Source organism: Chiloscyllium plagiosum, chromosome 4 (genome assembly GCF_004010195.1).
Source record: "Chiloscyllium plagiosum isolate BGI_BamShark_2017 chromosome 4, ASM401019v2, whole genome shotgun sequence".
NCBI lineage: Eukaryota > Metazoa > Chordata > Chondrichthyes > Orectolobiformes > Hemiscylliidae > Chiloscyllium > Chiloscyllium plagiosum.
Window position 1 is genome coordinate 74,856,084 of NC_057713.1, and position 11,644 is coordinate 74,867,727.

Consider the following 11,644-nt stretch of genomic DNA (forward strand, 5'->3'; position numbering starts at 1 on the left):
CAAACCAACCGACTCCCACAGCTACCTGGACTACACCTCCTCCCATCCTGCCCCCTGTAAAAACGCCATCCCATTCTCCCAATTCCTTCGTCTCCGCCGCATCTGCTCCCAGGAGGACCAGTTCAAAATATGTACAACATAGATGGCCTCCTTCTTCAAGGACCGCAATTCCCCCCCCGTGGTCGACGGTGCCCTCCACCGCATCTCCTCCACTTCCCGCTCCTCCGCCCTTGAGCCCCGCCCCTCCAACCGCCACCAGGACAGAACCCCACTGGTCCTCACCTACCACCCCACCAATCTCCATGTACAGCGCATCATCCGCCGTCACTTCCGCCACCTCCAAACAGACCCCAGCACCAAGGATATATTTCCCTCCCCTCCCCTATCAGCTTTCCGTAGAGACCACTCCCTCCGCGACTCCCTTGTCAGATCCACACCCCCCACCGACCCAACCACCACTCCCGGCACCTTCCCTTGCAACCGCAGGAGGTGCAACACTTGCGCCCACACCTCCCCCCTCACTTCTCTCCAAGGCCCCAAGGGAAACTTCCATATCCGCCACAGATTCACCTGCACCTCCACCCACATCATCTACTGCATCCGCTGCAGCCGGTGTGGCCTCCTCTATATTGGGGAGACAGGCCGCCTACTCGCGGAGCGACTCAGAGAGCACCTCTGGGCCACCCGGACGAACCAACCCAACCACCCTGTAACACGCCTTCCTGACCTGTAGTCTTCTTCTTGACCTCTCCGCCTCCGTCCTACTCCGACCTATCACCCTCACCTTGACCTCTTTCCACCTATCACATTTCCAACTCCCCTCCTCCAAGTCCCTCCTCCCTACCTTTTATCTTCTCCTGCTGAACACTCTCTGCTCATTCCTGAAGAAGGGCCTGTGCCCGAAACGTCGAATCTCCTGTTCCCTGGATGCTGCCTGACCTGCTGTGCTGTTCCAGCAATAAAGTTTCAACTTTGATCTCCAGCATCTGCAGACCTCACTTTCTCCTATGACTGCCACAGCTCACATTTATTGCCTATCTCTATTTGACCTTGAAGTGATGATGATAGCAGTTGAATCACTGCAGTTTGCGTGGTGAAGGTACTGTCTTAATGCAATTAGGTAAAGAGTTACAGGATTTTGAACCAAAAGCAATCATTAAATGATACTATATTTCCAAATCAGAATGGTCTGTGACTTCAACAAGAGTTTGCAAATGGTACCATAGCCAAGAACATGAACCTATGGCTATTTAGGTGTTGAAGGTCACTGGTTTGTGAGATGCTGCTGAAAAGAATTTGGTGTGTGGCTGCAATGATTCCTGTGGGAAGTACACAGTAAAGCCACTGGCAGATTGGTTAGAATTCAGTGAACCTCTGGTTGCTGTTGAACTACTTGTGTGTTATTCAACAGCAACAACACAGCTAATGGAGATATTCACTCACTCTCCTGAACTGTGCCCTGCATTTGCTGGCGAAGCTTCAGGGAGGCAGGGATTGAGCTATGGCTCTACCCTAGGCCACAACCATCTGTCAATTTTAGCTTTTATTCTAATCTACCCTGTGCTGTTCTTAAGCCCATTTCATCCATGAATTCCATTTCCTACATTCCTGGCCTATTTTCAATAAATTGTACATCTAATCCTATCTTCCTTGCACCCAACTGCCCTCAGGTTGTCAATGGTACCTTTAACCTAAGTAGGCTGAAGAAGGGCTTATGCCCGAAACGTCGATTCTCCTGTTCCCTGGATGCTGCCTGACCTGCTGCGCTTTTCCAGCAACACATTTTCAACTTTAACCTAAGTAGTCCCATATTGAAACATACCATTACACACTCCTGAAAATGATCAGCACAAGCAGTTGCCCCATCAGCCAAGCTCTAATTTTCTTGAAGGTGTTGTCACCTTCTACACTCCTTCCACAATTTTACCTTCTCCAATCAGCAACCAAAACCATAAATTAGATTCTCTGAGACAGAGACTGTTATGTTGATGCTTCCTTTGGAACCAGTAATTATATACAAATGGTAAATCTGAACAGGAACACTATTATTCATCCTCACACCTCCACAGCTGATTCTAGACTGGACCCAAGCTCTTTCCCTCTTAAAGGGACAGTACCCCCAACTACATACATAACGCAGACAATACTGAATAATCACATTTCCATTTACAGAAGATATAAGAGCATAGAGTGTAGGAACAGAAGGGAGACATCTGGCTTTATGAGTCTCTTTGTCTGTTCAATACACCCATAGCTGATCAGCTCCACTTTCCTGTCTGTCATCTATCAAAAATCTATCTAACTTAGCCTTTAAATTTATTCAAGACTCAGCATCCACTACCTTCCGATGTAGTTACACTGAGCATTGTGATCTTTAACCTGTCATTCATCATCTCTGACCTTTTCTCTTTTGACCTTGACCATGTCTGAGCTATTCGCAACCATCAGGACTTCACCCTTGACCACTAAATTTTCATTGCCAATATTGTGACTTAAAACTTCCTTTTCTCCAGACTATAATGGAAAAGATCCAGATCACAGACTGCTATCCTACGTATGAGGAGTGGTTAACTTGTGTAGCTGGGACAAACTACTGGCATCATCAAGAATGCATTAGGCTAGCTAGCTACCTTAGCTTAAGGTTAGTCACCTTTCAAAAATGTTTGCAACTACTAAAAGACCTAACCCACCAGGCCTCAATGCCTATAACCTAATCCATGCTCACTAGTTCAAACGCTGAAGCTCAGGTGGAAATAAAAAGGCAAGACTTTTAAACCCTTCAAGATTTCAGATTTTCCACAGCCTTCTTGAACCCTTGCTTAAAAACATGTTTAAACCAGTATGATCATCACAGCATCAATGTGCCAGTCATGTAACTAAACAATAGGAAATAGCACTTTACCTGTAGCTTCCCAATCTTTTTATTTTAAACATGTCTAGGAAGGACAGTATATCAGAAAGGAGAGATCAATAGAGGAAGCAATAAGTTCCTATAACTGGTAGAGGCATAAAAACATATCTATTCAATCTACGATGCACATCTAATTCAGGTTTATCAAAATAGAGAAAATAGAGAAAATAATTTACAGTAATAGATCACTGTTTTATTTATAATTATTTTTTCATTCTATAATTGAATGTTGCTTCTTCAAAGGACAATAAAGCCCTTAAACTTGATATTACCTGTAATCTTTCAACACAGCATGTTAAATGCAATGATTTTAAAATAGGGGAGCATATTAATCAATCAATACAAAAAAGTATAATTTACAAAAAAACGTATCTCAGACGTGACTCTGATCCTCTACAAAAGTAAATTGGGCTGACAGTACTTAAAAAGGATGATTAATTGCCTGATTCATTTCTCATTCACATGATTTATTCCATCTACAAAAACCTAAAGAAATCTCTGTTTTCGTATTCGCTCATGGAAACAAAAGCAATCAGCTCCCTTAGCGATTGTCTTCAACAATAATGGTCCTTTTGGGATAAGTGTCAAAGTCCACAAATATGTAACGAAAGTCAAACCGTCCACTTTCAGGGTTCTGCAATACAAAAAAAAGGTAGCTTTTTTGTTGTATAATCGGCACGTATTTTGGCTTCTCTCATCTACTGTGATGTCAGGCAGAAAATAAATGGTTTGTTGTGGTTTTGAAACTGCGTTGATGTTTTTGCATTGATTTGGAAATTAAGACTACAAATTCTGAAAATTTCCTCCCAAACCTCAACTCACTGTTGAATCAGAAAATCAATGAACTGAAACATGTTTGCTAGCCTGTTCTAGTAAGCTGCAGGCAGGTAAAGTCACAGAGAAATGAACAAATTGCTTATTGTGTTTCAACCACAACTTATATTTGAGCACCACTGTAATCTCAAGCAGAGATTTTTTTTTACAGGTATATGCTTTTAAAGGAAAAAAAAATCAAAGTTCCACAGTCGTTATTCTTTTCTTGAGTAAAATAAAATTTTACCATCTGCTTCCAGTTTGCAGCTGGATACTGATCTGGCAGATGGAAACAAGAAACGCATTTTAAAAATGTATTTGCTTAAGTTTAACCAGGTAGTAATATTTAGAAAGAAGTTCTAAATCAACAATGAGCAGAAAGGAGAAACTCAGTAGATTTGGCAGCATCAATGGTCAAAGAAACAGAGTCTGTGAACTAAAAAGGAGCTAGTGCTGAAAAATGAGATTTGAACAGTTAGGTGCTAGTTTTTGACAGGTGCAATTTGATGGGTTGAAGGGTCTTTTTGTCAGCTGTAGACCTTTATGATTCATTGTCCAAATGCTATTCTAAATAAAAAAAAGTGAACCATTGCAGATGTTGGAAATCTAAAGCAAACAGAATATGCTGGAGAACTCAGCAGATCTGGCAGCATCTATGGAGAGAGAAACACAGTGTACTTTCTCCATCATGCTTCTTTAGTCTATATCGATTCAGGTTTCTGTTGACAATTTTCTCCCACAGCACTGCAGATGACTGGTTGTTGAGTTATCACCAAATCCTGAACAGCTCCACCCAATATTCTCTCTTACCTGTTGAGCTGATACTACAATCTCCCGTTGGCACCACACTTACTTTCTATCTTGGTTTTGGCACCTCAGTTCAGAAAATACACAATTCACATAGCAGGTGATTATTCTGCTACTTCAACACTTAACACATTTTTTAAAAGTTATATCTTCTATTGGAGTAGTGGGAGCAAAAGACAGTTACTATACAAAGCTTCACCCCTACAAAATACATAACAATAGAGTAAAACAAAAGATTAACCTCTTTTGCATCCAGGTGAACTGTTCCCTTAATAGGTTCTGTGCCCTCAATGTAAAATTTGAGTTGTATATGTTTCACACCATCCTTCACATATTCCACATGACTGAAAGACAAAAAGAAATATTGCAAATGAGAAAGGGGAGAGAAGAGAAAGATATAAGTAAGTATACTTAGATAGAAATCATCAAATCCTCCAGATGTTTCAAAATGTTTTACAACCAGTGAACTTCCAGTCTAGTCAGCATTGTCTTGGTAAAAATGAAATAAGCACAGTAAAATACTCATAAAAAGCAACAGGGCAGAAGATTACATTGTAGCTTTGGTGGTATTGCTAGGGAGGGATAAATGTTGGCCAGAATGGCAGGAGACTCCCTTACACTGTCAAATGTTATTTCATGATGCTCCAATGATGTGCCTTGGGTGTTTTACTAAATTAGAGGTGTTATATAAATGAAGGTGATGATGCCTTTCCAAAAAAGTCCTTTATTTTGAGGTTAAGACCCCTTAATTTTGCTGACATTTGCTCACACCAAACATCATTGCAGGATCGAGTCAGTTTGTGAACTATTCAAAAAATGTAGCACCAATAGCAGAGGTTGAGAAGTTAAGACACGCATGGCAACCTCAGCCAGGACATGAATTGAACCCATGCTGTTGGTGTCACTCTGCACTGCAAACCAGCCATCTCACCAACTTGACTAACTGACCCCCTTGACCAAAGGAAGCATTTTTGAAATGATTGTCTTTTTTGACACTCTTTAATATGCTCAACATTAGGCACATAAGAACTTTATTATTACTCTGTGATATACCTGACATGCCGTCTTCGACCTCGCCGAGTCATCTCTCCATAACCTTTTATAGGTTCTCCCAATGCTCCAATTATCTGTTAACACAAATTGTATTTAAATCTAAATATTAAAACTATGTCCATACCACCATAAAAGTCTTGTAACGTTGATTACAAACTCTCTTCCATAGACAGTGCATACCCGATGTTTATATAATAATTCATCCTTTAGTAGGAAAAGAACAAAACAGGAAACAATAGCAACATCGACTTAATAGGAATTTGCTTCTATTAGAATTGCTTATTGTACACATTGAAACAGGTGTATTGTATAGGCAGGGAGACACACACTAGGATGCATACACACTCCAGAACAGCTCTGCAATTATTTTATCAGAGACAGAGAGAGAAATAAATACAAACACCTTGACCAGCAATCCGGCCTGTCTTCATCTTAAATATTAGCTCTCCAGCAATCGTGAACTAACAATTTCAGTTAAATTAAATTGGAACACAGTGAAGATTTATCCAGGTCCTGAAATTGGACAAGTATAAAGTCATACATCTAATTGCACATATTTACGGGGAGGTACGAGTACAATACCAAAACTGAATCAACAAGCCAAAGACCTTGATTAATGCTCTGGGCACAATGCTGCGAGCAGATTTGGACACCACACCTTAGGAAAAATACATTTAAAATTCACTCATGGGAGATGGGCCTTGCTGGTTGGACCAGCATTTATTGCCCATCCCAGGGTGCTCTTGAGAAGTAGTATTGTGCTGTTTTCTTCCAGGATTTTGATCTAGTGACAATGAAGGAATGGTGATATATTTTCAAGCATCTGATGATGAGTGGCTTGGAGGAGAACTTACAGGTGGTGGTATTCCCATGTATCTTCTGCCCTTCTGGAAGGAAATGGTCATGGATTTGGAAGGGGTTGGCTAAAGAATGTTGGTGAATTTCTGCATTACATCCTGTAGATAATAAATACTGATACTATTGAGCAGTCAGTATTGGAAGGTATGAACACTTGTGGATCTGGTGTCAATCAAGCAGGCTGCTTTGTCCGGGATGGTGCCAAGCTTTGACTGTTGTTGGAGCTGTGCCCATCTAGGGCACAGTGCATTCTATTACACTCCTGACTTGTGCCTTGTAAATTAGAGAGGGTTTGGAGAGTCAGAAGGTGAGTTATTTGCTGCAGTATTCCAAGCCTCTGTCCTGTCCTTGTAGCCAGTGTGTTAATGTGGTGAATCCAATTATGTTCTGGTCAATGTAATGTCAGTATATTGACAGAGGGGGAATTTAGTGATGGTAATAACATTGAAGGTCAAGAGGTGGCGGTCAGGTTATTTCTTATTGGAGATGGTCATTGCCTGATATTTGTTGGATGCAAATATTACTTGTCACTTGTCAGTTCCCGGTATTGTCCAGATCTTACTGCATTTGAACATGGATTGCTTCAGTATCTGAGTTGTGAATGGTGCTGAATATTGAGCAATCATCCTTGAGCATCTTCAATTCTGATTAATGAGGGAAGGTCATTGATGAAGCAGCTGAAGACGGTTAGGCTAGGACACTATCCTGAGGAACTCCTGCAAAGATGTCCTGGAACTGAGGTGATTGACCTCCAATAAGCACAACCATCTTCTTATGTTGCAGATATGACTTCAATCAGGAGAGAATTTAACCCCTGATACCTACTGATTCCAGTTTCGCTAGGGTTCCTTAATACCACACTTGGTTGAATGTGGCCTTGACATTAAGTGCCATCACTCTCATCTCACCACTGGAATGAAAAGCTTTTGTCCATTAGAACATAAGAAATAGAAGCAGGTGTAGGACATGTGGCCCTTGAGCCTGTTCTGCCATTCAACAAGATCATGGCTGATCTTTTCGGGGACCAAGCTCCACTTACCCGCGCTCTCACTGTAACCCTTAATTCCTTTACAATGAAGTTGTGGGCGGCAAGGTGGCACAGTGGTTAGCACTGCTGCCTTGCAGCGCCAGAGACCCGGGTTCAATTCCCGCCTCAGGCGACTGACGGTGTGGAGTTTGCACATTCTCCCCGTGTCTGCGTGGGTTTCCTCCGGGTGCTCCGGTTTCCTCCCACAGTCCGAAGATGTGCAGGTCAGGTGAATTGGCCATGTTAAATTGTCCGTAGTGTTAGGTAAGGGGTAAATGTAGGGGTATGGGTGGGTTGCGCTTCGGCAGGTCGGTGTGGACTTGTTGGGCCGAAGGGCCTGTTTCCACACTGTAAAGTAATCTAATCTAATCTAATCTAAAGTTAGGATTTGGGTAGCCCTAATGGAATGCAAACAGGGTAATGCTGCTTGATAGAACTGTTAAAACCACTTTCCATCACCCTACTGATCAAGAATTGACTGATGTGAAGCAGAATTGGCAAAGTCAGATTTGTGGGTTTTTTTATGTACATAGCATACCTGACCAATTTTCCCCATTATGTTGTAATGTACTGGAAGAGCTTGGCTAGCGGAGTGGCAAGTTCTGGAGAACAAATCTTCAGTACTATTGCCAGAATGTTGTCAGGAGCCATAATCTCCAACTATTTCTTAATATCATGTGGAGTGAATTGCATTTGCTGAACATTGGTATCTGCAACACTGGGACCACTGGAGAAGGCTGAGATGGATGAGTCACTTGGCACTTCTGGTTGAAGATTGCTGTGAGTACTTCAGCCTTATCTTTTGCACTGATGTTTCAGGCTCTTCCATCTTTGAGGACAGGGATTTTTGTGCAGCATCCTCTGCCAGTGAGTTGTTTAATTGTTCACTAATATGACGACTAAATCTGGCAGGTCTGTAGAACTTAGATCTGATCTAATGCTAGTGAGATCGCCTACCTCTGTCTATCACTTGCTGCTTATGATGTTTGGCACAGAAATTGTCCTATTTGGAAGTTTCATCAAATTGACTCATTTTTGGCATGCCTCCTGCACTCTCCATTGAACTAGGGTTGATCCTCTGGCTTAGTAATGTTTGAGTGGGGGATATGCCAGGCCATGAGGTTGAAGATTGTGCAGGAGCCTAATTCTGCTGCTGCTGATTGTCCACAGCGTCTCACGGATGTTTAGTCTTGAGATGCTAGATTTGTTCACTGTCAGTGATAGTGTCAATGTAATGATAGGACTTCATCTGCACAAGGACCGTACAGTGGTCACTCTTATTGAAATTGTCATCGGCAAATGCATCTGTGGCTGGCACATTGGTAAAGACGATGATGTTGTTTGGTCTTCTTGGTTCTCTCACCAACTTGTCTATCAAATTTGAGATTCTTGACTCCTGTACTGATGACAGTGGGGACACTAAGGAGGCTGAACAAACCAACTACACCGTCATGGTATAGGGAGCCATTCAAGAGAGTGGAGAAAAGAGAAAAATGGTTATAATTGTGGATAGTATAGTCAGGTGACTAGACACTGTTCTCTGTGGACAGGATCGAGGTCCAAAAGTGTTGCCTGCCTGCTGCCCAGGTACAGGATATCTCATCTGTGCTGCAGGGAAAATTGAAGCAGGAGGGGAAAGATCCAGTTATTGTGGTTCAAATAGGTATCAATGGTATAGGTAGACAGGGGAAAGAAATTCTGCAGGGGGAATATGAGCAGCTAGAGATTAATGGAAGACCAAAAACAAAAAAGGTAATAATCTCCAGATTGCTATCTCAGCCATGAGCAAATTGGCACAGGGTCAACACGAGTAAACAGGTGAACACATGGCTCAAAGATTGGTACAAGAGAAACTGGTTTGAACTCATGGGACATTGGTTTGATGTTAAATATGTCCAAAGGATTTCATCAGGTCCAGTGTCATTGTTGAGGAATCCCATGGCAACTTCCTTCTGCCTGTATACAACTGCATCACCACCTCTCAGAGATCTGTCCTGTTACTGGAACAGGATATATCCAGGGATGGTGATATCTTGGACATTGAATATAAGGTACCATTCTGTAAGAAAGACTATACCAAGCTGTTGCTTGACTAGACTAGACATTAAGGACGTCAGTGTGGCTCGGTGGTTAGTACTGCTGCTTCACAGTGCCAGGGACTTGGGTTCAATGCCAGCCTCAGGCAGCTGTCTGTGTGGAGTTTGCACTTTCTCCCCATGTCTGCATGGGCGTGCCCCGGTTTAGTCCTGACAGTCCAAAACTGTGCAAGTTAGGTGCACTGGCAATGCTAAATTGTTCCTAGTGTCCAGGGATGTGTAGATTAGGTGGATAAACCATGAGAAATGTGGAGTTACAGGTATAAGGTAGGGGGGTTAAGTCTGGGTGGGATGCTCTTTGGAGAGTTGGTGTGGACTTGTTTGGCCGAATGGCCTGTTTCTGCATTGTAGGGATTTTGTAACTATGAGACAGCTCTCCCATTTTGACATTAACACCCAGATGTTTGTGAGGAGGACTCTGCAGGGTAAAGAGGGTTTATATTTGCAGTTGTATTTTTCGGTGCCTAGATCAATTCTAGGCGATCTGCTAATTTCATTTCTTTGCTGAGACCATGATTGATACAACTGAATGCTTTGCTAGGTTATTTCAGAGTCAACTACATTGCTTTGGACCTGGAGTTACATGTAGGTGGGTGTATGGTAGATTTCCTTCCCTGAAGGGCAATGGTAACAGATAATGTTTTCATTGTTATCAACAATCTAGCGATAAGACCATTCAGCCATCGTCGCCCCATAATTTGGACTTGAAGTCATGTGGTCAACACTTTACTGCCGTATAATGTCACCCAGTAAACCACTTCAATTAAAGGCCGTTAAGGATGGGCTACAAATACTGGACTTTTCAGAAACAACCACATCCCATAAAAGGATTAAAAAGATAAAGAACACAATGCATTCCCTGGAAATTATCTCAGCTAGGTAGTGGAGGCATCAATCCAGTTATTTTAAATAGGTTAGCATTTCTGCTAAAATAACAAATGAATTTCAAATAAATGTATGACATGATTCTACTTCAGAAGTGCAGGGAAGCAATTTCAGGGTTTCGCTATGCACATTGTACTTGAGGTGAAACGTCTCTGATGTATTGTGGCACAAGCTTTTGTTATTAAAAATAAGGCTAAACACAACTTTAATTAAAGTGGTCTAGTAGCTATGATACTGGGCTCAAATCTCAAAGACTAGAGTTTAAAACCCATGGGAAGATGTGATATTGTATTCAATAAGGCTATTTTAATTAGTTTGATTTGGTTCATTTCAGTATTCCATTGGGAGATTGGTTAATAATTAAAATGTTTCATTTTATATTCTTCTGCTGTCCTTTACCCTGTATTGAAGTTCTGAAAAGATTGAACTTAATCAGAAATATGATATTCTTAATAACATATTAAATGACCAAAAAGACCTAGCGGTACAGGCGCATAGTTTTTTGAAAGTGGAGCTGCGGGTAGACAAGGTGGTGAAGAAGGCACCAGGTATTATGTGATTTTTAACTTCATTGATCAGAACACTGAATATAGGATGTCATGTTACAGCTGTACAGGATATTGGTGAGGCCACTTTAGGATACTGTGTACAATTTTGGTTGCTCTTTTATAGGAATGATGTTAAATTTCAGAGGGTGCAGAAAAGATTTACAGAGGAAACTTGATTATCCGAATACCAATTATCCGAAAATTGGATTATCCGAAGGAGATCTCGAGGTCCCGATGGAAATATTACATCAAAGACGTGTTTCCAACAATGATCGCGTCTTTTGTTTACAGTGATTAAACAGGCATCATCTCCACATGACTGACCTCCTGCCCCCTCTTTCTCCCCCCACACTTTCCCTGGAGTTCTACACAGGGGTGTACCCTAGCCCCACCACAGATCAGCTCTCCAACAAAGTGTGTGTGTGTGTGTGTGTGTGTGTGTTATTCACAGACTTACTCCACAAAGGCAATTGCAACAGTATGGTTGCTGGTGACCAGTCCAGCTGCCCCAAAGAAGGGGCGAGTGTCTACAGCGTTGGGGACAGGTGGGGGGTGGTGTTGGATAGGGTTGAGGGCAGAGGGGTATTGCACAGGAGTGGGGTGGTTGGATTCGTTCTTGGGAGTGGGGGGGGTGGTGTTGGACGGG

General features: G+C 42.1%; 1 protein-coding gene across 2 annotated transcripts in view; it reads right to left on the minus strand.

The window, feature by feature from the left end:
* Positions 1 to 1,010: 1,010 nt before the first annotated feature.
* The window catches only part of timm21 (translocase of inner mitochondrial membrane 21), a 46,333-nt gene continuing 35,699 nt past the window's right edge, over positions 1,011 to 11,644 (minus strand). The window contains exons 4-7 of one of the 2 annotated variants that reach the window (XR_006311424.1): positions 5,585 to 5,658; positions 4,773 to 4,875; positions 1,797 to 3,545; positions 1,011 to 1,691 (exon numbers count right to left, since the gene is read on the minus strand). Coding sequence is in view for 1 of the 2 variants with exons in the window: in XM_043688450.1 (XP_043544385.1) it covers positions 3,453 to 3,545; positions 4,773 to 4,875; positions 5,585 to 5,658 (270 nt within the window). In the remaining variant the exon portion in view is untranslated. Of the gene's footprint in view, positions 3,546 to 4,772; positions 4,876 to 5,584; positions 5,659 to 11,644 lie in introns of both variants that reach the window. The other variant, XM_043688450.1, reaches the window with a different exon arrangement.